At 40.7% G+C, this 25,645-nt stretch overlaps 1 protein-coding gene across 4 annotated transcripts in view; it reads right to left on the bottom strand.

The window, feature by feature from the left end:
* The window catches only part of PPP1R14C (protein phosphatase 1 regulatory inhibitor subunit 14C), a 53,184-nt gene that overhangs the window by 6,808 nt on the left and 20,731 nt on the right, over positions 1 to 25,645 (bottom strand). The window contains exons 2-4 of one of the 4 annotated variants that reach the window (XR_004356311.1): positions 18,718 to 18,815; positions 6,071 to 6,154; positions 4,642 to 4,674 (exon numbers count right to left, since the gene is read on the bottom strand). Coding sequence is in view for 3 of the 4 variants with exons in the window: in XM_032684023.1 (XP_032539914.1) it covers positions 12,339 to 12,417; positions 18,718 to 18,815 (177 nt within the window). In the remaining variant the exon portion in view is untranslated. Of the gene's footprint in view, positions 1 to 4,641; positions 4,675 to 6,070; positions 6,155 to 7,482; positions 7,532 to 12,301; positions 12,418 to 18,717; positions 18,816 to 25,645 lie in introns of those variants that run through there. The other 3 variants (XM_032684024.1, XM_032684022.1, XM_032684023.1) reach the window with 3 other exon arrangements.

The raw sequence follows: 25,645 nt of genomic DNA, 5'->3' as shown, positions 1-25,645 counted from the left end.
TTAATTCAAAGTTCCCGGCAATGCAACTTTCTTTAATGATGCAACTTCATCTCCAATTTCTCTCATTTTGCACTGAGTGAAGAATTGTACTAACAAAATGGTCTGGATAGATTTAATCCTGATTGAATGAGAGAGCTCTCCAGCCCATTCATCTGAAGCTTTGTATATTTCCATAAGAAAAGAAAGAAGTAAATAAACCGCAAATCTAATTTATCCAGTTCTCTTAAAACATTCATCATCTGCAGCCATTGTGTTGCTCAGCTGCATCTTTTGGAGTCAGCATAAAAATTGCCCATTCATTGGATTTCCCTCCCATAGTAAGTTAAGAGTTTCCTTGTAATTTCTTCTGTCATCACTTTGGCAGTCCCAGCAGCGGAAGCTATAATTCACATTAACCACAAATATTTCAGATTTTCTGCAAAACCCAGTCTAAATGAGTGGCTTTGCTGCTACCAATAGCAGAGATATAGTAACACAGATTCAGTCAGCCTTCTTCAAAGCATATGTCTTAAAAAAACCTCATTGATTTCTCAACCACAACAGTCTTCCTATCCTAAATAAAAGTCTATTGTTGAGTATCTAAACCTTATCATCAGGATTGAAGATTATATTTTAATTTATTTGTTACTCTGCTAACGTGAGACTTGAAATTCCCTGTGATCTACATCAAAATTCTCCATCATATAGGCAGAACTGAGACAGCAACTTGACAAAGGTTCCACAGGCGATGCATGGGACTGAATGAAGAACTGGCTGCTGTGGCACACGGATGATGCAGGAGGATGCTGCTGCTACCTGCTACTCTTCAGCTACAAAAGTTCATATCCAAAACTTGGTTATGGCACTGATTTAGCAGATACCATACCCCTGAAATTAGTGTGCGGGACTCTTTACATAAGGTTCCCACATGAAGCATATTTCCATGCAAATTAAAACAGCCATAACTGCTACCTTAGAAAAGCTTTTAACATTTTAGAGCACATTCAACAGTCTAGCTATATTTCCATTAGAAGAAAGGTTTCATAACAGTTCCTCATAAGTTACAGTCAGCTATTATATTTGACTTAATTATTAAAGAGGCTCAGAGTTCTTTCTGTCTTTCAGGTGACCTGGTGAACTCTGTTTCCTCTGATGACAAGTCAATCCAGAATACATGCAAAAATGCCTCAGTCTTTCCTAAACTTTTAGTCTAAATGGAAGGACTAAGCAAAACTGACTTAAGATATACATTTGCAGGTTTGAAGGCTTTTTTCAACAGATGGGATAAGAGCTTCAAGCTATTAAGCTTTCTGCCTCTACTATTTTTCTTTATGTTTGAAAAGCAGAGACATCATATTACATAACTTTTTCCCCAGTTAAGAATTACTTCCTTTTGCAAACTATATTACTCTTGATGATAAAAAACGTAATGCGCTTGATTGCCTGTATTTGACTGGTCAGGATAAATTCCATCAGCTCATATCCATTCTCCACAAATCTTCTAAAAATCCTTTCACAAGCCAATTACCTTAATAGCTTTGAACGGTCTGCAAATATAAAAGGATTGCAGATTTTCTAGCCGAAGTGTAGATCCTGATATAGCAATTTTAAGCCAACTTAAAGGCTGTTCTTAGTCCACACATGGCATGTTAAAAATCTCTATTTTTAAGTGGCCTTAGTTAGCAGTCATGCAGTATTACATGCCATAGATGAAGAAAAGCTGCTGCTGGGAAGTGACACTCATTTTGGCAACTATCCTAACAGAAGAGTGGATTAAGTACTCCTCTCAACTTGGCTGTCTCAAAAGATTGTCAAGGAAGATGAATATTCTCCCAGATAAGGGAGCTGCCTCCATCCCATCAGCAGATGACTGAAGACGAAAGTCACCACTTCAGTATTAAAATCTCACCCTCATCCAAGTGCCTTGAGGGCAGTCAAGCACATGTGTCCGGGATGTTTTTTCCTGTGAACTGCCATGTCAACTTAATTTGCCAGCATGGCACAAGTATTTCCTGTAGGTCTATGACCAAGGTTTCCAGTGAAAAACTCACTAACATCTGTCATGTACCCTTACCAGCTCTCTGAATTTGTCCTTGCATTATGTCAAGTTTCACATTACGCGTTCAATGAAGAAGGAAGAAGAGTAATTATATGAGTCTCTGCTTTCTTCATCTGCCTTCAGATAACACAGAGATAAGAGGTCAGCACATGAATGACTGTTAAACCCTTGGCAACCTGTTCCTACCACCTGGTCATGACCGAGAAGAGCCATGTCAGGCTCCACATGCCCTATCAGTCTTCACACCTATCTTAAGAAGAGCCACAAACGTTCAATTGCATTTGCTTAGAGAAGGCTGGAGGAGGCTGACAGGGGTCATCTATAGTGAAGCATTACTACACTGAGACATCTGAAGACTTGGCATTATGGCATCTGCACGTGTGGTATCTGCTGTAAAGAAACCAAGGTACAACACAGATCAAGTTACACGTGCGTTATCATGTAAGTCCTTCCGGGTGAATTCTCTGCACTGTCAAAAAGTTTGTACCAGCAACTATAATAACAATTATGGAGAATTTCCCCAATTTACCATAGGAATCAATAAAAATGAAAAAGCCTTGAAGAAAATATCTGATGGATTGGGAAGTGCCTATTCAACCACCCAGTGGTTCTTCCTGACAGTCCGACTATCCTTAAGCCCCAGTACTTTATGTGGTAACAGATGGAGATATTACAGAAGAACCAATCTATATGCAGTCTTGTTTCAAGAACATAAGGCCTGGCTTCTAGTCATGCTGTAGTGGGTTTCTGTGGCTGGGTTTTGGTGTGGGGGGGGCTACTGCAATGGCTTCTGTTAGAAGCTGCTAGAAGCTTCCCCTCTTCTGTGGAGCCAATGCCAGCCGGCTCCAGGACAGACTTCCTGCCGCTGGCCAAGGCTGAGCCAATTAGGAGTAATAGTAACACCTCTGTGATAACACATTTAAGGAAAGAAGATTGTTGCACAGAAGAAATTCCAGCCAGGGAAGAGCGGAGTGAGAACATGGGAATAACAACGGAGACACCAAGGTCAGTGCAGTAGGAGGGGCAGGAGGTGCTCCAGGCACTGAGGAGCTGAGGCCCCTGCAGCCCGTGGTGCACGCCATGGTGGAGCAGCTGTGCCCCTGCAGCCCACGGAGGACCATCAGGATGCAGAGACCCATCTGCAGCCCATGGAGGAGCCCATGCTGGAGCAGGTGGATGCATGAAGGAGGCTGTGACCCCATGGGAGGCCCAGGATGGAGTGGGGTCCTGCAGGAGACCTGCGGCCCGTGGAGAGGGAAGTCCACGCTGGAGCAGGTTTTTCCCAGGTGGGACTTGTGGCCCCTGTGGGGGACCCCCGTCAGTACAGCTCATTTGTGAAGGACTGCACCCCATGCAGGAGTGACCCACAGGACAGCAGTTTGGGAAGAACTGCTGCCCGAGGGATGGACTCACGTTAGAGAGTTCCATCAAGGACTGTCTCCCATGGGAGGGACCCCACGGGAGCAGGGGAAGGACTCCTCTCTCTGAGCAGCAGCAGAAGCAACAATTGACCATAACCCCCATTCCCCGTCCTTCTGCACCGCTGAGGGGGAGGAGGGAGAACATGGAAGGAAGGAGGGGTGGGGGCAAGGTGTTTTTAAGACTGTTTTATTTTTCGCTCTTTGACTTTCATCCTGTTAGTAATAAATATAAGTACTATCCCCACTCTGAGTCTTGTTTTGCCTGTGAAGGTAATCAGTCACTGACCTCTCCCAGCTCTTATCTCTACTCATGAATCCTTAGCTGTTTTCTTTTTAGCTATCTCCTCTGTCCAGTTGCAGAGGGAGAGCGAGAGAGCAACTTTAGTGGGTACCTGGTATCTGGCCAGGGCCAACCCACTAGACACGCACAGCTGAAAGGTGTCTGATTAGGGGAGTCCTGTAAGCCACCCCCTCTACTAAATACTGTGCAGCAGCCGCTTCTGGGAAAGCAGTGACTCTGTAAATGGAACCAAGAAACTGATTCATGACCTCGACTTTTGAATTTTATTTTTTTTTAATGAGTCCAAGGTTTTTTTACAATATTTACTCTTCCTAGTAAGCACACATTACTATATGAGAAGTAGGCTACATTGGTACTGGACACATTAATAGATATACAAGCTGAAAGCTGAGTAACTAAATTCTGCTAGTTCAGGTTATCCCACAATTCTATTCAAGTCCACTCACAAATACAATTAGCCAAACTGCATATCTGCATAACAGTCCTGAGAATAAAAAATTTTACTGTCAGAGATAAAATTAAGTGTTTTCAGATTGAAGAGCACAGTCTATCATGCAAATATTTTAACAATCTGATGAGAATTGTTTAGTTTTTCTATCACATGACAGGTTTAAGTATCAGTATAGTCAGTACGGACATTACAGAAGACATTATTGATACTTCAGCTGGAATAACCAGCACTTCCTCCACGGGGCAAAATCATGTTCCTACTGTAGCTAAGGGACAGGGCACAAACATTTCCAGGATATAAAGCCCCAAGTCCATCAGCTACCATTAACATTCTTCTAATAACTTTATCATACCTATAAAAATAAAGTTACTTTATCTTGAACATAGCTACAGTTTCCACACGTGAATAGTATTTAAGAAAAGTCTTTTACCTCTGTTGGTTTGTAGCAATCTACAAGAGTTTCCTAGAAGCAAAATATGAAAGAGTCAGTTCCCATAGAGAATAACAGTGAACATAAACAAGTCACAGTATGAAACCTGACAAGATGGGGGGAAAGAAAAGGAGCAAGAACCAGGAATCACTGAATAAAGATGCTACTGAAAAGCAAGTGTTATAGCAAGTTATCTTTGCTTTCTAGTTGGATCAGAATGATTTGCAACAGGAGAGAAATAATGGCTTCTTCCTCCAGGTAGGAAGTTACAAAACCCCTCTCTCCAAAAAAAAAAAAAAAAAAAAAAAAAAAGAGAAGAGGAAGAGGAGGAGAATCCAAGAACATTTCTTCCAGCAACAGAAATGTGAAAGGCAGCTTTCTATGAGGGCACCAGAGTTTTTGTAATGCAGAAATACAGGCAGTTATTCCTAGCAGGGCATTCCTAGCAGGGAATCTGCTGCAGCTAGTTTAAACAGAAGCAGCAAAGCTATTCATGAATACTCAGTAAACAGCCCAGGGCCATGCCCCACATCTCTGTGGCTGGTCAGTGGGCACTGAGACAGGGTGCCAACAGGCACTCAAATCAGGTGTGCTGCATCTAAGCATCCACATTAGTCACCTCCCAGAAAAAGCTGAGGGCAAACCATGACTCTGGAACAGTTTTCCTTTTAGTAATGCATCTGAAAAGAGTATAAACAGAGACCCTTCATATTGGTTTTACACCTTGATTTAGATAGATAGATATTAAGACAATTATATTTCTTTTCTTCTCTCTCTCATTCTTCCGTTCATTAACTTCTACCTCACAGAGGATTCAAAGAATTAGAGAGCTGTTTTGAACTGTGCCATTTCAGCGGACTCCTTTTGAATTTCCCCGTTAATTCCTGTTCCTGACCATCTCACCTTTCCTCAAGCTTTTTGACAGGTTACTTCAAGGTAGTTTGATGAGTTACAATTTCTAGCTAGCATAGACAGAGAAGTAATTGCCAATAGTCTAAGGACAAGGGAAGATTTTTGGTCTGTATACATATGCATGTGTGTTTCTGCTGCTGAAAGAAATTATCTGGCCATCATAACTTACTCTCGGCCATATAATTTTTCCTATGTGACTGTTCTTTATTTTTCTGTTTTCTGTTCTTTATTTTTTATACTTGTACAAATTAGAATGAGGCTTATATGGCTTAGCATATTTCCCTACAATACTGGATTCTTTGAACTTTTATTTACTCCTATTATCACCTCTCTTCCAGATATTTTTTATCTAAAAGGATTTTGATTACCTTTGATCAGTCTAGTGGATTATGCTAAGCTCAGACCTAAGAATCTCTCAGTTCTAATTCTACACTTACAGTGGATTCAATCAAACACAAGATGTGGATCCAGATGCATTACTTCAGCCCCATTCTGATTTAAAATTATAAAATACTACCTGTAATTTGAGAGCTCTCTCCTCTTCATTGGCCGCATCAAGAAGGTCATCAATGTCAATTTCTACTTCTGGCATCTCTTCTTCCTGAAAAGAAAAAATACCCACTTAGTTCATGGATCTATCCTTTAACTAACCTCAAAACCAGCATAGTGATAGCACACAAACCCATCTTCCTGGAGCCAGACAAGGAAATCAGTAAGGGATGGTGGCTTGATTCCTTGCTCCCAGGCCAGTAGAAGGTCAAGCCTCAGCCACACGGGAAGTGATGGCTCTTAAGCAACCCTTCACTCACAGCCAGGAGCTGTGTTACTAACTCATGCCCAGCAGCACAAGTCATGCTATTCTCACAGTACTGGGCAAGAGGATGAAGAAGTAGTCAGGGAAGAGGAAGCAGATAACAGCTGCAGCAGGGCACAAAATTGCTTTGAAAGCATTCTTGATTGAACTGCTTATTTTGTTAACACCACGGAAGATCTCCCTTGCTTGAAGCTGGCTTACAAGGATGACATACATGGCCTATCAGAAGAGCTCGGATTTTCAGTGTCTGCAGTGGAGCACAAAGTCTAAGGCATAGAGTATTTTAAATAATTTTTCTTAAAATTCCTCCACCCACATGCTTCTCCCGTTGCATCATCAACACCTCAGGTGCATTGTTCCCTGAGTCAGAGCAGCAGTCCACACATTTTGAAGGACCCCTGAACTCTGGAATCCCAATGAGAATTCATCATCCACAGATATCACTATTTATTGCATTTTCAATTATGCAAAAAATATTCTTTTGGCCATTTTTTGCATTTTCTCATCAAAATTGTTACACAGCACCTCGCTGCACATACAAAACTCAGGTCTCAGGCTCTCTCCCACATCAAGTCCGACTCTGGTAGTGCCCTCAGTGTCATGAACACACAGCTCCTCTGTAGCCCCTCCTCCACCCAAGCCAACACACAGGCAGTGCAAAACTGTCCCCTCCTACACATACACTGCCATCAATCGACTCACTAACATAGCATCACCTTGGTACCTCCTGAAAGAAAGCAGGGACCTGAAAGCCTCCAAACGGAAGGGTGGATTTGAGAGTCAGGATGAAGCAACAAGACCACTATCCCCAGCAGCAACTGGCTTCTTGAACCCCACCAACACATTTCAAGATCCTTTAAAGAAACATTTTGACAAAAACGTGGTGGTTCCAGCAATTTGCAAAAGTTTCAACAATTGTGAAATAATTTAACAGCTCAAATGGCAACTGCTCCAGGTAACACTTATTCTTAGCCTGGGAGCAAGGAATCAAGCCACCATCTCTTAAAATTACTTTTCTACTGGATAAAAGATGAGATCAAATATTAGCAAGGAAAATAACAAGTTAGCTCCAGTTGATCTAACAGAAGTTAAACACCAAGGTAGCAAACAACTACCTGTATCAGAAACTCCAGCTAAAATGCCAACTGTTCAACATCTTTTGGAGTGTGAGAAGGAAGGACAGAAGTTGGATGATTAAGTTCCCCACTCTCCACCTCTGAAGGAAAGCGTGTAGGAACACGATAGCAGAGTTGCACAGGCCGTTAGACCAATGAATAAAAATACACAAATACTCTTTGCCCAGTTAGCAGGTTTAGAAAGGAAGCATGGACATCTGTTGAGATGAATCAAAGACACTAGTTATTGTAATGCAATCTGGCAAAAAGGGAGTTTCTAACCTAATGATACAGACTCATTAGCAATTTAAACAAGGAGAAGAGGAAAGAAGTCTTCCACAGACTATAAAGATATTCAGCAAAAGCTATTAGAATTTGAAAGGATAAAAATTAATCCACAACTAAGTGATATACTTAGTGGCTTACTATCCCAAGTCTACACTAATTAGCATATCACACCAAGAACCAGAAATTCCCCAAGTAGATAGTAAACCTCCTGAACATTTTATCTAAGCAGTTCATCTTAAATACTGTTAAGACAAGGCGCCTGGAGTTACTGTTAATACTGTAAACTTATCAAAATACCCATTCATTGACCTGTGTAAATGCCAGTTGTGCACCTCTCTGCATTCAGAAGTGCTGTTCAGCACAATGAATATTTTGTCAGATACACATTTTGAACTCTCGTCTGTTGGAGCAGCATTCTGGCAAACTGAAACAACGTTGGAAAGTGACAGTGAGGGGGAACTGTCTGTAAGGCATATAATTCTTTTTTGTGGTCACACTTCATTGAAGCTGAGTGCTCCTGAAAGGTTAGTTTTACTCTGATTGGTACCAATAAAGTGGAAGAAATCCCTGCTTGTATCCTCCTTCACTCTTATCTTCTTCAAGTCAACTTTTCCTACATCTTCAAGGTTCACAGTGCCATCAGTCCAGAGGGCAACTGTATCACTGAAGCTTTGGTATAAGAGGTAACACAGCTCCTCTACATCACAGAAAGCCATTTAAAAAAAAAAAATTAGAAATACTTCCAAAATGAGGAACTTTAATTGTGTCTGACATACTGCCATTCAATTAAGTTACATTTTCTGTAAAAGATCATGTGTATCTTCTTCACTTCACAGCAGATTTGAACTCTGATACAGAATACAAATGAAGGGACAAGCCCAAAAAGGTAACTCTTGCTCTTATTTCTGGCTGAAAGAACAAACACAATCAAAGCATTTTTTCTCCATCTGAACTACTGCGCCTGCATGATCTCAAGAGTTTTATGTTAGGCATAAAAAACATGTCCTTAGGTCAGGAGCCTGACTGCTCCACAACAGCTGTAATGACAGAGGGAAGGAAGACACAGTCATGTCTTCTGTTTGATACATTTTATTGGTGAGATAAATGTGATTGTTCCTACTACAGTTAAGCAGCTACAGATTAGGCTGGGGCAAGCCTGAAAGGGTCTGTGCATAGCCAAAAGGTGGTATTTTGAGGGTCTTGTTAGTGTCACAAGGCTGTGAAAAAAAACCCAAAGCACTGCCATGTTCCACTCCAGTGAGAGGAGACAAGGTGATGCAAATAGCAGATGATGGGAGGGGTAGGGGTGGGGCAGAAACCACAAGCAGCACACTGACAGGGAGCAGCCCCCATGGAAGATAAAATAGAAGACATGGGGGGTTGCAGATGCTATCTATGAATTAAAACCCACGGCAGAAGGCGAGGGGGAGAGAATGGACACTGCTTTTAAGCACCCTCACCAGTTTGCATTAACAATGAAGGCAGAACATGAGCTGATTTCTGTTGCAGTATTCAAAAGTAAAAAATATGAAAGTTAGTTTCCATGATATTTAATGCTACTTAAATTCAATCTTGCATTGAAAGACAGCCCCATGACTCTTCAGGTTGCATGAACTCTTTGCAGGCTACTGGCAAAAGACCTTGGGCACAGATGTGCATTATGTAGCAAATAGATGTAGCAGTTGACAGAGGTGACCACAGCCTGAGTGGTGAATGGAACAGAAACAGGTGAGCATCCTTTAGTGAGACCAGAAAAAAGCCTTTGAAACCAGCTCCCACAGCAGCTTAAGCCAAAGGCCGGATTTGGCAGGGGCATCTTGAAGAACATATCCCAGTCTGCTGACCTTGAGGACAGCACCTCCAGTACAGCAAAAGCTGGTCTGACATAATTCCAGGTATTTACTAACTAAACATTTATCTGAGGCTTTAAAATTTAAAAGGCAATAACTGCCCTATGGATAACTTTCCCCTATAAATCCAACTCTTAAATTAGCCTATTATCCCACATCCTCACTGTGCATCATCTCATTTGCAGTGCTGGGAAATAATTAAATAGGCTTGTTTCGTGTTTAGTTTAGATTTTAAATTTGGCAAAGAAAGGAGAAGCTAAATGCAGGAAGAAAAGTTAAAGCCAATATTTGTATAGTGCATTTGGAAGCAACGTGAAAGGACAGCAAGAGAAAAATGAAAGCAAAGGAAGGAAAGACAACCATACAGTTCAGATGTATGGAAGTTTAAGATTGTATGAATCAGGGATTTCTCTCAAAGTCCTGGAAAATGCCAGTGTAAGTGATCAAAACTGAACTAGAAAATAGGATCAGTTTTTCTAGAAATATCCATTTAATATAGAAAATATTTATTTATTTTGGAACAGACATGTGATGGGTATCTAATACAGTTAGCTCTAAACAAGGTCATCTGCAGACATGGATGGCATTGCTAGACAATGGCTTAAGTCTCAGGATGATAAATAAATATGCCATAAATTACCAGGACTAGAAGTCATTGGTTGCATGTGTACCCTGATGGGATTATGAATGGATTGCACTTAATTCAGGTAAATGACTATGACCAAATAGTCATTTGCCCAAAAAACAGAGGAAAAACCCATGTGTTCCTTGTTTCAAAGCCTACAGTTCCTTTGGGTCAGGGCAAAAGTAGATAAAAGTGAAAATAAAAAAAGAATAATTAAGTGGGGAGTCAAAATACACAGGTAAAATAAAGCTATTTGCAAGACAAAAAGACTACTCATGTCTACTGATTGGTATGAGGAAGAGAAGATTAGGAAAGGATGCTGGAGACAGCAAGAAGAGACTCAAAAGTGCCAGGGTTTGTAAAACTTGCAGTAGGAACAAGAATCCTCAGTGGTACAACCAAATTACTAAATGACAGCATGTTTTCTCCAATCCTGAAATATTGGCAGCAGTAATGCCATAGCAGACATGATGATCTAATGTTAGACATGGAAAAAAATTATCTCTCATTTCTGTTGGTCCCGGTGAAGTGGTTCATGCAGCAGTGAATATTAGTTTGTACAGCTGACAATCAGTGAACACATTTAGGATGCTGCTCCCAGTATGATACAATCTTTAGCATGCAGTTACATATTATTTTCTCCCTCATCAGGCACTTATCTCATTAGCAACCAGTCATTGAACGTGAAATCTGAAAGGCAACACACAGTGCGAGGCCCCACGCTCCTGAGCACATGCCATCCAGTACTGGCTCCAGCTAAAAGCTAGAAAAACCTGTGTTGTACCCAATCTGTTCTAACCAGAGCAGCAGCCTCTTCTGCCAACAGCAAATCTACCTTCCTCCATCACTCTTGTTCATTAAATGAAAGTGCAGGCACGTTCAAGGCAAAGTTAACAGATTTGTCCACTCATTTTGAGTCAATGATCCTACTGTTTCTGAATAATCATAATTTATCTGTGGCAGCATGGCCATTTAACAGAAACCTTTTCCTGTGCTGAGCCCATCTTCAAGCCTGACATCATATGGATTAAGTTAAATACACAGAAAAGGAGGGTCATCAAGTGCTCACCTGTCAAGAGAATGGCTTATGCAAGCTGCCCAGTATCTCACATCTACATATCACGGTATGAACGGCTGGATAAAAGTCGAGGAGACAGTGTTTTATCTATACGGTCTAGATATGACCTACCCTCACCCCCGGCACTAGCAGTGCATAGCCTTGCACTCACACCACTAGAGGGAGGTAACACTTTGCAAACACAGCAAGGGCCCCTGAAGTTGCTGGTACACCATGGAAAGGTCTTCTGAGATCTGATGCAGTTCTCAGATCTGGAGAACAACAGTCTAACTTTTGTCCTCAAGTACACATTGTCCTCTACTCCTGTTCTTAAAAATGTAGCCCTCAGCTTTTACTCTCACAGCTTGATTCCTTGCAAAATCCTATCACCTCTGCGTCTACTTTTTGGGCTATTGCTCCTACATCCATCCAATCTACCTTTCCCCTTCAACTGAGGGCCAAAGAAAGAACTGCTGCAAGCAGAAAAAGGAGCAACCCAGCTCCCAGCCACTGTGACCAGGGCTTCCTGCCAAGATGAACTACAAGAGCCTAGCCACTTCTAGCTCCCTACAGAGCAAGTTTGTTCACATATGACAATCTTTGAGCTTATTGCCAAACTTTAACAAGTTCGGGCATATGACAAGCACAAGTGAAAGAGGAGGGGAGGTATGTGATTAAACTGAGAACACTTCCATAAACTGGCCACAGGCATCTCTGACACACAGCAAATCTGATCCCTCCTAAATTTCCAAGATCGGACATATTAGAGTTTCAACTCAGCTGCTGAAAGTCCTCAAGCAATGTGAAGAAAACGCTCTTTTTTTCCCCTCCCGATTTTAGTCTCAACATCAGAAATAACTGAAGTCTTACCTAAAAATCTTTCCAAGATATTCCATCTGAGGCAAGCACATACTGAGAACCTCCTCAGCTCAGATGATTTCAATCTGGACAAGTCTAACATTTTAAAAGTGTGTTTGATGGTTGTTAAATCAAGAGTAATGCCAAGAACAACGATTACGGGGCTCTGCATGGAGGACTACACACCTTGCTGTGAAGCAGAGGAGGAGCTTACCGAGGAATCACCAAAGTCTAGCAATGAACAGGGTGGAACAAACCTGTAGAAAAGGTGAGAAAGATGGACAGATACTTACATTCAGTGGTAGTGTCTACACAGGCAGGCACAGCTGGACTGCAGTTTGCTCAGCCAGTGTGTCATGCTGCATGGTCCAGAAAATATAGCTGGATTAGGGCAGCTTTAAGACCAAGAGAATAAACCCTGTTGGCAGAGCATGTACATTCAAGTGCCATAGTCTATTAACACAGCAATTAAATTTCCAGACCAAAGCTTACCCACATCCACCTGGCTCAGAGAAGAAAGAAACAGCTAAAGCCTGTCTGCATCTGCCAATTCACCCTATTTTGGTAAGTAGATAAGTGGGCAAACAGCCTAAAGCTTATATTAGGAAGTGCATATCACATTACAAGGAAATCTCAACGAGGAAATCTGTTGGAGACTCCTATCTGAACCCAGGGAACAACAGGGAGCACTCTCAAGCTCCAAGGTCTATAGCGTAGCCTAACAGCATCCCAGATCCGTGCCAGTATGCAACCTTGGGGTGTGTTGCTCCCAGCCAGAGACACACTATGAGAAAAAGCACAGGACTACATGTTGAAACAGATACCACCATGCTCCTTTGACAACTGGAAAAGCATGCCCATCCTGCAACCTAGCCAACCTTCCCCGAAAAGGCACGGTTAGGAATTCTTGGCCTCCTCCATATCTACCACCATCTTCATTGTCTTTTCCTGTCATACAGGTAGCAGATCAGTTTGAGCAGTATGTCCCTTAAAGGCAAAAAGAGGGACACAAAGTTTTGATTTAATCAGTCTCCATAACGACAAGTTTAGAGATTTGATACAGTCAAACAACAGGGACATGCTCCCTCTGTGAGTTATGTTACCTGAAAATATAACTTGTCAATCAGTATTCTTGCAAGTTGCCTAGAAAGTATAAGTCATCATAGGTTTGAAGGGTTTGGTTTTGGGTGGTGGGAAGGAGGAAGGAACTCAGAACAGAATGATGTCAAGCAGGACAATCCCTGTATAAGGATATTACCCTAGGCAAACTGGGACACTCATCCTGTATGTTAGTGTTACTTATCAATAGCCAAAACCAGCTCAAACTTCCTTACTTAGAAACAACTATAAAGAAAAAACATGGCACAAAACAAATTTAAAAACTTCTGGGAATCACTTAAGTATAAGGGCATCTTATTATTTAAAATTTAAAATTCTAGTTATGAACCTCATTAAAGCGATTAGCAACAACTGATATTTTTAATAAATAGGGGAGGAGCACCAACTCATGCCAAGTTCTTCCATCTCATTACTCAAGCTGGCTCAGTCACTGTAAGCCATTGTTGTTTGTTTCAAGCTGGCACTGCCTCTCCTCTTGGCTCTCAAGTGACAGTAGAGCAGATGAAGTAGACAGATGTTATTCCAATTCCAAGTTCCATTCAAACAGTCAGCCCTTCTAAAGCAGTAAATGCACCCTGAAGTTTTTATTGTAGCACAGTAGTACACAAAAATGGCAACAGCACAATCCTGGCACTTAGGTGATACAAAAAGACACAACTCTGTTGTGCTGTTATTTCATGTGGGGTTCCTCTATCAGCAGAGAGGGATTCGGGTTTTGGGCAGAGATCATCATCCCTCAATGCAATTCCTGTGAAAGCTTCCTTTATGGGTAAGCCTTTGTGAAAGAGGATAGCGAAAGGACATCCACATCCAGAGTACACGTCCCTCCACCCAGCTTCCCTGAATATCTTCACCCTCCCCCAAAACAAAAGCCTGCCTGCATTGACATTCAACACAGAGGCAGCTGCTGTTTTTGCAGATGCCACTGCAGTTTTGGCTTTCTTTCGGTTAGAAGGCTAGAGGGCAGAAAGACAATGGCAACACACCATGATTCAAACTTACAGCTACAGACACTAAATTTAAGTCAGCTGTTAGCTCCTACATCACAACATGGTTAGCATGACATTTTACCCTGTATAAGGGGTGGAGGAAAAATAAGACAACCATGTGTCAAAATTCAGTTGAAAAAAGGGAAAGGGAAGGTTAAGTTAAAGTACAGTGAGACAGGTACAAGTACTGCCAAACCACTTCCTGAAGTGAAGTTACTCAGCTGAAAGGGAGGCAAGGCCAATTTCAGAGGACAACTGAATCTATAGACACTATGCAACTATGAGTTTTCTGAATGGAGCAACGGAAAACCTGGACCACTCCCCTGCTGCTGTGTTTTGCTGCACCAGAGGCAGAGACTGCATATCACATCTAAACTGCCTTAGTGCCACACAGTTATGCCAACACAAAGCTTTGAAGGAAAAATGGTACCATTTTGCAAACAACAAAAAAGCAAGTAGTTGAAAAACCACTGATATATCAACTTGAAGCTAGAGTTTTATAGTGTTAGTAACTTGTAATAGATGAAGCATAATAATTTCCACAAGTTGTTTCAATGTAGATTCTTGCCTACCTATACCCAGGAGTAATGGCAATGGGATTTTCAAGTGAAAGTCAGGGGCTCCCTTTAATCAGTATGGGCTAACCAGCCACTAAAATTCACTGTATATTTCTGCACCAATGTGACCACTACTGTCAGAGTTACCTTCATATTTATTTAGACTATATGAGAATGCCATGGTGACCTCACTCAAATACTCTAGAAGTGTGCATGCAGAAGAAGAAACCTCAGTTCCTCTATTTCCACAGTTCTCTATCCTGCTTGCTAGCAGGGCCACAAAGCTGCTATTGAAAGAATAATGTGTTAGGAGAGCTAAACTGAGTTTTATTGCACTTCAAACTCTGCCAGTTCAGTTGAGGCTGGGCTTGCCTAGCAGACACACTGCCTATTGCTGGTCACCAACACATCCATCAAGTTTCCTTGGCTGGAAGGAAGACTTTCTGTGCTCTTTCAGAAGACCATGCCTTTTTACTTAGATGCCTGGGCTGGCTGCCACATTTCACTGGCTGCATTCTCCCATCATCAGCAGGAAGGTAACTCGTACAGAGTTGGATGCAGCCTGCAATGACAAACAGCACTGGAGGCTCGTGCAGGTGTCTTGGCCAATAAAGATAAATAATAGATCCTTTTATTTTCCTTTTCTCTGCTTCTGTTCAGGAATTTTTGCCTCTCAGTTTGGTTTGTTGTTTGTTTTTTTGGTTTTTTTTTAATTTATTCATTATTATTATTATATGAAAGCTAAGGAAGTAATTTGCAAAGAATCAACAGGAGTAACTTTTCCTCTAATTAGCTGCTAAATGGAATTTTGTAAAAGTAAAACAAATGCATACACACACACTACTTAGGGGTTTTTCTATCAAATCAATTTCTTGGTATCCTGTGTTTTAACAAGTTTTCAAAAGAGCCTATTATGCAGGTGACTGAAAATACTTATCCTAGGCCCTGGACTTGCTATTTTTAGTTTGGTATTTATCTGTTGCTTGAATGGGTGACTGAAACACTAGTCAGGGGTCACACACTTGCAGTGCTGACTCTGGTCTGTCCATACACAGTAGTTGTTGTATGAGCAGCTGTTTAGGAAGCACTTGCTCAGAACTCCCGTCATAAAGCATCCAACAGTGAGAAACCAAAATAGGCTCTGACTTGGAACAAAACAGCTTCTAGGAATCCCAAGCTGGCCAAAAAACACAGTTTGGCAGGCCTTGCTTGGTTCATGGCCCTACCATTCATTTAAACACTTCCATTGGTTTAGTTGGGAAATGGAAGTTGAGAGTCAAATACAACTTGCTATTTACTCTTATTTTACAATGTGGGTATTTGATAACTTCAGAAAAATTGTGACAACCCTTGAAAATCAGATGGTTTCGACTATGACACTGATGCAACTGCCCAGTACAACAGAAAAATGCCCACTTGTCTTGAACAGGGAGAATACCTGTTTGTGCTTTCCTCTCCTGGTTGGGAAGTTCTTGCCTAGTCTCCAAGGAAGAGTCATCATGATGCTAATGCAGACACAGCTGCTAAGTTAGAAAAAGGCATTTTTGCCCAGCTTTTCTCTATGTACAAAATAGACCAAGGCAGTAAGAAAAATACAAAAAAAGATCCATTTTGTTAACACTTCACAATTTAATAAATGTCTCATCTGAAAAGTTTGTATCACCGGAAGACAGAGAAGACAAGTAAGTGCTGGAAGGTGAAAGCTGAACATATAAATTAAGACTATCTTCTCTGCCATTGTTATAGGTGTATTAATTCCTTTCAAAACAGGGATTTTCAATGGAAGCATTCAGATCTCTTTCTTGCATTGAACTGTTGTCTTCCCAGCTGGTTTGTTAACTGAGATTTCTGCCATGCACCCTTCCTTTACACTTACAAAAGCACCATTTCACTACCTGATATATGTGCTCATGGGTTCAATGTCATATCATTTCATCCCATTTTAATTAATATCTAATTGTCAATAAGTTTTAGCCCACTCATTTTTTCCAAAATTCTTTTATTATATCCAAGTGTGGCATATTTGAAAGGAATTCAGGTTTTAGCTAGCATTTTAGGATACCACCATTTAAAAGCTCCCAAAAATGTGTCAAAAATGCCTTCCAATTCATTTAGGTTCAAGCATACACATTCACACTTTCCTGACTCTCTGAAAAATGGGTTGTAAGGAGACACTAATTACACATCAAGAGCACATCCTTGCCACTAGAGCACAAATGTAAGAGAAGAATTCATTGCAAAGAAGTCCAAAGCACAACCAAAAGAAAAGCTTGCAGCAAACCTTTTTGAGTCCCAGCTCCCTGCATTCTTCCACCTATTTCACTATGTCCCTATGATCATAGTTACCTATCCCAAGAGAAGCTAACCTTTGCTTACTGCCAAAGAATTGCACTTTGAACAGCCAGCAAACCTTATTAATTGTGTTGCCACCTTGAAAATGCAAACTGAGCAAGTATCACTTGGCAGAGCCTGCAGATGATCTGCAACAACTGTTTTAAGAAGAGACACCAGCTTAACTGCCTTCCAAGGTAGCCTTCAGCATCAGGAACTCCCATTTCGGCTCCCTTGACCCCTAAATAGTGCACTTTTTCAACAAAATCTCACTTTGCTGTGATCAGCCTAAAATTTGTTTTCCTGCTTCAACTTCAAGTTTTATCTTTCCTAAGCCGATGTCAAATATATGTGAAAATATTTACCTCCATCTTTCACAGAGACACAAACTTGCAAAGTCAGAACTTGTCAGCAATCTCTAATCATATGCATTGTTGGAAACAGTCACAGGAAAAAGAAAAAAGTGTTTTTCTTCCCAGTGGCATTCCAAAAGAAACAAGTGGATGATGTGGATATATATACACTTTTTTTTTAAAAGAAATAAAAGCTTTGTAGTTCCATAACCATAGCCTGAAAAGTAATTTAAGACATTCAGAAGAAGAAAAGTATAATGTAAGGCAAGATATTTGTTGTTTTGGCTTTGTATAAAAGTAAAAAACTGAAGTCATTCCTGAAGCTTCTAATTTACTTGCAGCTTTACTTTTTAAATGCCAAAGAGCCTATCATCTTCCACAGCAAACTATCATCTTGCCAGCAGCAAACATGTGGCAGACCTTTTCACATTGTATAATGAAAACTTGTGGTGAGCTGTATGATCATGACAGCTCAAAATAGAATGAGGCCAAAGCACTGAGATATCCCTCTGCTCCTCAGATACACAAACTAGCTCTCTGCTAGTTCCAGCACAACCATAAACATTCCAGATGCTCATGCAACAGCTGCTAGCCCTCACAAATCTCTGTAGCGGAAAGATGATGCAGGCAAACAGAGCAAGCCCAGGACTGATGAGGTCCTTAAATGAGATGAACTTATGGAGTGGCAATAGCAAGACCAGAGAAATTCAATTGGGCTGAACTGAAGGGAAAGAACTACAAGAGGCTGCTGAAGCATGAACACTTCACCACCCTCTCCACCCCCTTCTTAGCAGTACAACTCCCATATACATGCCAAAAAAAAAACAACTGCTTAAACTGTTTCCTAGACTGAACTACAGCTCCAGGAAAGGAATATTTTTCTAAAGCTGTATTAAGTCTTGCCCTTCATTATCAGTGTTAGAGCCCTGGCAGAGGGGCCATAATCCTCACATTTTCAAGTTAACAAAAAGTAATAGACTACTCTTAAGTATGTTAATTAACGCAGCACGGAAAAAACGGTGGGAAGTAAAAAATATTTTAAGGGGACTGCAATTTTCTCAAGTATCCTTTAAATGCCAGAAGGCGCCACCTTCAATTATCTGGAATACCAGAGATTCTCAGAAAGGAGAGAACTCTTGTGCATACTCAAGATGTCATTTCTTAAATAGTTTCCTGGTTCTGTAGGACAGCGCACACACCAAGACTACCTGGGATCCAAAGCACTTTGATGTAAATCAGAGATCCTCTGCAGCTCCTGGAAGTCCAGAACAAAATCAGAGCGATGCTTCTGGTTAGCACTGAGTTTCTGGAGACCAAAACAAGGGGATGTTATCAGTGGCCTTGTCCGCAGCCAACTAGACACAGCTTTTCAGATAGAACCCAAATGAGTACAGCACTCTTTCAGTTTTCTCTTGAAGTTGTTTCCATACTATGCAAAGCATTTCCAGCAGCTTAGGTATATTAAAAATAGAGCCAAACAGTAGCTTCATTCAGACTGATGTTACACTGAATTGCAATACTATTTCATGTTACACCATCCAACAGCACACTATATACACAGTGCACACATATATACACACTAACCCTTCAGGATCATGTTAAAAAACCACAAATATGCACCTACATCCACATATGCATGAACAGTTACCTGTTGTTACAGAAAATTACCAGAAGAAAAAGAACGTACACAAATTTCTGCAATGAAAGTATAGGTAGCAAAGCCCTGAAGAAGCATGGCTTGCCACAGCCCAGCAGAGCATATTAACAAGCCATGTGTTCATTATAACAAGCTCAACAGGATTCAGCTTCTAAATGCAGAGATGCTACCTACAGCATCTCTTGTCCCTTGATCAAGCAGACAGTTGTTGGATATTGCCGAAGTCTTGCCACATCCCTTTCGGGGAGTACCTTATATGTCTCTGCCACCAGCACAGTCTGGATTTAAAAACTGCTTTCCCAGGGGGCTATGCCTTTGAGCAGAATTAGTCGCACTAACAAGCAGCCCACAGTCAGGTTTCTCCAGCTAGAGATATGCAGACATAACCAATGCTATTTGCTTAAAGCTCTCAACTTCTGCTCTCACCCTGGAGAAAGATGCATTGTACTTCCAGGAATACAAACACTGAAGAATATGAAATCTGCTTTCAGAAGAGATACTGCCTCTCAAAAAAAGAGACAAGAAAGACATTACTCTCTAGTCTTATGCAAGCCAGATGACTAGTTTTTTATTCTCTCCCCCGGCCCCATTACTATATTTCTCCCTTCAAACAGAGAAATTATGAAACAGCTGTTGCTTTTGCCAGCATTGTGAGAGGCAAAGGACAGCAGTCAGAAGTAGCAGCAGGGGAACAAGACTGTAATATACTCTGAGTCTCATCTGTTGAGAGTGGGTTAACAGAAGACAGAGGGCAAGGAGACAAATTGGGACCCCAACATACAGTCAAACAGCTCCTTTCTCACCACCAATCTTATATTCTTCAGCTCAATACCCAGCAACTGCAGCAAGAGAAAGGACAAAACTCTTCAAGTTAAACGTACAACGTCCATCAATTTAGTATCTTGATAGTGTTCACAAGCAAGTCGTTTAATTAATACACTGCAGCCAGTATTTTGGCTTAGTTGTTACTCTACCATGTGGCAAACTAGACAAAGCAGATGGTCAATAAGCTCTGTTAAACTGTCAGGGCCAGCTATTATGAAGAGACACAAAACAGCTCTCTGCTAGTTCCAAAATTTATAAGCTAAATCTCAGCAACCTCAGCTCAGTTTCTCCTCCTAGAAAAAAGCTGGCATCAAAAGAATCAAAGTTAAACTAGTGACTTTCCCAAGGCTCCAATCCTGAAGTTCAGAGCACGCCAGGCACCATGCTAAGAGATGCTCAATTTCATTAAAAGGTGCAAAAATCTGAAAATAGGCAGTATCATCTGTACTACACCAAGAAACCACTGATCTGTGAAATCAACAGGTTTGCATCTTAAAAATAAAAAATGAAAAAATGTGTAGCAAGTAAATCCGGAGAGCTGGGATTGAAATCGAATACTAACTCCTCAGCCTTTGAATTCTAAACAGGGAAACCAGCCCAGCCTAAGTCTTATTAAAAGGAACAGTTAACAAGTCAAATTTCAAAATACATTCTGCTTTTCACTAAAAATGCTGTTGTCACACAAACTCTGAAACAATCTCAGACACTTTACCTCACATGCACCTCCAGGTAGTACTTTGATCCTCACAACAAAGAGAGACACTGAACAAATAACCAAGCAGAGTGGAAGTCTGGTTCAGCAAAGAGCACAGGCTTTGCCATATTAGAGGAGAAGGTTTCTGGTAGCATGTACAGGTACACCTTGTTCTGTTCTGCTAAAACCTGCCTCTTCATACTACAGTAGCCTCTTTGCCTGCTCATCATGTAGGGGCCTTGCTCTGAGGCATCTCCAGAGACAAGTGTTTTAACATTTTTACAAAATGCCATCACGTTTTGCTCACAGAGCTGTAAGGAACACAGGTTATGCCTATGTGTACTGCTCCCTGGCCATATGATAGCTAAAACCAACACACGCCTTCTGCTCTAGCACTACATCGAGCTCAAGTAGTTAAAATTTGCTTAGGATTAAAAAGTTTTGAGCCCAATTCTCTGTAAGTCCCCATGAGGAGAGGTTAAAAACTTAACCTCTTTTCAAGTTGTCTTTCAGGCAACAGAACTCATGAAAGAGCATCAGAAAAATGCTGTAGTTAGAAGTTAAAATGCAGTTTTTTACTTAATGGACAAAATGAGAACTTTACTAGACATCTTGAGATGATGTCCAGTGAGCTGATGTCCCTATCTCTATATGCACCATCTCACTTGGGTGCACTGAAGTCACCATCACTAGACACCCCAACACCACATTTTTCAGGCACATTTGTGTTTGCAACTAAGTGCCTATCAGTAGAGCTCTAGTAACAGTGGTTTGGTCTTGCAAAAGACATTTTATTAAGTTTGTTGGCATCATTCAGAAGCTGTTGACAAGAGCAATTAAGGAGTCAAGAGACAGACCAACTTTGTTTTTCTAAATTATCTCATGATTTGTGTAATATGGGCTCAAAATTTCTAGATCTTGAACTTAGCCAATACAATATATTTACAGCAAGGAGCCACAACAGCTTGAGCAAGCCATCAGGTGAGGCTGTAACATGTGTTTCCTCCTTCTGGACAACACTGGCTGGTTTCTGGCCTCTAGCAGACTCTCAAGGAGCCATTCAAAGAATTCACCTGGATTCACACTTCAGCTACTCATTTCTGTGAGTCTTACTTTCCTTTCACTATTTTATTTCTTGGAAACACTTAGAGGTTATCCTTCTCCTTTCTTCATCTACCCTGCTATCAAATACACACATTGATCACATGACAACTAAAATTCATACACATGAAGCCACTTAATATGTAAACAGTCATAACTAACTCAGGAGCAGATGTCTTCCAGAATGCGACCTTCATCTGATCAAAATAATTTTTGTTGGGAAACATTTTAAAGCAACACTACAAAAATGACTGGTTTTTTTACCAAGTCCCAGGACTCACAAGCTGGGAATTCTCTCACCCAGTTTTCTATGTCTACCACAGAAACGTTATCATGCCCCATCTGTGGAATATGCCCCATTCCTGGAAGGGTTCAAGACCAGGTTGGATAGGGCTTTGAGCAACCTGGTCTAGTGGAAGGTGTCCTTGCCAAGGGCAGGGAGGTTGGATCTAAATGATCTTTAAGGTACTTTTCAACCCAAACCATTCTATGATTCTATGATTGAGCAACCATCCATCCATAGTAAACAAGAGGAGACTGTAAAGGGAGTATCAAGCCATTACAGCCTGGAGGTCTGTCTCATGACAGATGAATCTAACTAATAGTGTCTCTCATATAACTACATGGAAGACCTACATCCTTCTGTTAAGTAGGTAGCTGAAGTTCACTGCTGCTATTTTTGATCCTGGAGGCAACATACAGTATTATCCTAGTCCAAGAAAGTTGGAGACAATGCCCTTCTTCAGATTGTGATAAAGTTAATCAGTATACCATGATAAAGGTTGTGTCAGGATGTGAGACAAAGGGCAGACTGTCTTCAAGTCTGGCTGACTGTGTAGCTTACAACGCTTCACGAAAAGACACATGTTACAAATCACAATTAATGTAATTTAATTTTCCCATCTGTTACACTGTATTTTAAGACTAATTATTTTACTACCAGATCAAATGAAACACATCAGAAGTTCTAAAGATGGGTGCTACCAGCTGGCTACCTTGACCACCCAACAGATGTTAATTTCAGTGTGGAAAAAAACAAAAAAAAAAAAAAACAAAAAAAGAAAGAAAAAACCCAAACAAAACAAAATAAAAAGCAAAACAAACAAACAAAACCCCAAAAACAACAACAACAACAAAACTACAAAAAAAAACCCAAACAACAAAACAAAACTAAGAAGTACACCAACAGAAACAAACCAAAAAACCAACCCTAACCTTCCTCAAGTCAAACATTTCATTTGGAGTTTTTAATTAATTTACTCAATATAGTGCTGTACTCTTTTCTGTAGAAAATTATTTTCTACTTCCAGATATCAAAAAAAGGAAGTAATACAGCCCGAGCAACCTTTCTGTTCCAGTTCTTAAACATAGATCACCTTCTTCTCATTAGCACACCTTAGTCAAATAGCTGACTATTTTGCATTCTTCTCACATTACTCCACTTTTGAAATAAAAGATAGGATTAGAAAAGCAGGAGAGAAAATTTCAAGCAGTTAAACACTGCCACTTAAAATAAAATTATAAAGGACAGTAGTGTTATCATTGACACTGTACTTCACATATAGTCTGAAAGCCAGAGTCTTTGGGTGGCAGTGAAGTATGTATAAGAAACTTAACATCATTACCCAAAGAACCCAAAATAAAGTCTTTCAGTGGAGCTCCTTCTCATATGACTCACACCTACAAAACTCCTGCATATAAACCAAATACCTGCAGCAGCCTATTTCCATTGTAGGGACAAAATGATAGCCATAAGTAATCACAACCTTTCTGCAAACCAGGACCTCATGGAGTTTGACTTCACTGTCATGGTTACAGAACTGATGCCATCAGAAGGAATGCAGAAGCACTCCTGTGCACCTCTAAAGTACCAGTTGTGTGCTAGTCTATAGCCAGTTCAAAGGAACTTTGAATTCAAAGTATAATACTGTGTTAAACAAAAAATCAAGTTATTTTTAACTGGCTACTTTTCTTACAAATATACAAAGCCTTAAGATTTGAAGCCCTTATAGAAATCAGCCTGGACACACACATGTTAATGAGGAAGACTCCTATAATCTTTGCTCCTCCAGATTCTCACAAGCCTTTTCTATTTCCACCTACAGATTTTCTCAAATGGGAGATGTTTCAGGAACACCTGAGATGCTAATCAAGTCTTCAGACATGAAACTGCATGAACACACACGCAGAAGCAGGTGGAAGGAAGGGAATAAGATCAAAGTCAGGCACTCCCTTCCCCTCCCTGGGAAAGAAAAAAAAAAAAAAGATAAGAGAGGAAGATCCATGCTGCTCCTGTCTCATGTTTCTGTTGTTTTCCACTTTTAAAAGATTTCAGTTGTCAAAGTAGTTTTCAGCACAAACTATATCCAATGCATCCCAAAACAGCTGACTTCCACAAGACCCCTTGTAGATGAAACAACTGTTCACCTGGCTCCCAGGGTAACATACGGGGTCACTGGAGTTTCAGGGGTTGGAGGGTATATTTTCAGGGGGGGGTCATTTTGCTCTTTTGCTTGTTTGTGGTTTGGGTTTTTTTGCACTGTGGCACACAAAAGAGCGAAGACTACCTTTGCCAGTGAAACGGCACATCAAAGTAGATTAAGGGGATGACTACTAACTGGAAAATGTTTCACATCGGAGTCTGACTCCTTGCTAACAGGCCATTTTCTTTAGTGAAACATCCACTTTAAAGTGATACTCAAAAGAGGGCTGGGCTATGTATCACATTTGTGTTTGGATTGCTCAGGTCTGTTCTTACACCAAGAAGAAACAATTACACAGGTTAGGGAGCACTAGAGCTAAGGAAGTGTGGGTTTCCTGTAATTTCATGTCTTGATTCTCAGGTGCCCAAATAAAGCCCTTTCCTTTTCAAGAATATATAGGAAGGTATAACAACTTATATGCGTGGATCCTCTACAATTTCATGAAGAAGGAAGTTCTTACCTTCAGTGAAGATACTCAGGGGGTCTGTAAGTTTTGTAAAAATAGGCAGCTAAATTCTACAGTTAAAATCATGCTCTCTGGCCAATTTCAAGCTAGAATTAAAGGAGTTAGCATGCCAGAAGATACACACAGAAACAAAATTTTCTCCCAAACATTTTTAGCTTGTCATTTTAGCTTAATAATGGAAATATACTTAATGCCTTAAAATCACAGCCAACCCTGATCTAATTACAGTTCAAACTACTATCGGCCAGAAAAGCTGCTTTCAGAATTTGTATTTGAATGAGTTCAGCAAGCTGTCCTGAGCTTGGAGAAAGTGTTTATGCTCATAAAAATAATGTGCTCATGTTCAGCTTTTAAGTACATTGTAGCACCAGTTCAGAAGACTTTCTGCAGTGGAAGAGGACCCTTCTAAAACTGGTAGCAGCAAATCAGTGCTCAGGTAGCCCCAAACCCTCTTTTTTCCCCCCCCCCCAGATCAAAAGCCTGAGCTTCAGAGGACTCCCCATGCATTGTCATGATTGCATGTAATCACTCTTTGTCAAACCTACATTACCAGATTTCTTCAAAACTCTTATTACGCATTCTAAAACATGTTAGCACACCACATTAGCCACAAGCTGCAAGGAATGCACATTTCTTTAATATTTTCTCTTATCGATGAACAAGGAAACAAAGCAAATAAAGAGTAAGCATAATCAAAGTGACAGGTGGATTCTGAAAATCACTTCAGGCTACAGCTAATAATAGAATACCCAGTTTCAAATTAAAAGTTTGGATGAGGAGTCTGGCACCCTGAAATGTGAAAGAAACACTAGTGCTTTTCTAAGAGCTGGTCAGGCTAAGTGAGCATGCCAAAATACAGGAGCAGCATGAGAATTTTCTCATGCAGTAATTGGCCTGAATCCAAGCTCGT

The sequence above is a fragment of the Chiroxiphia lanceolata genome, chromosome 3 (genome assembly GCF_009829145.1).
Source record: "Chiroxiphia lanceolata isolate bChiLan1 chromosome 3, bChiLan1.pri, whole genome shotgun sequence".
Classification (NCBI taxonomy): domain Eukaryota; kingdom Metazoa; phylum Chordata; class Aves; order Passeriformes; family Pipridae; genus Chiroxiphia; species Chiroxiphia lanceolata.
The sequence above is the reverse complement of the archived record's forward strand: the minus strand, read 5'-3'. Positions and strand labels throughout refer to the sequence as shown.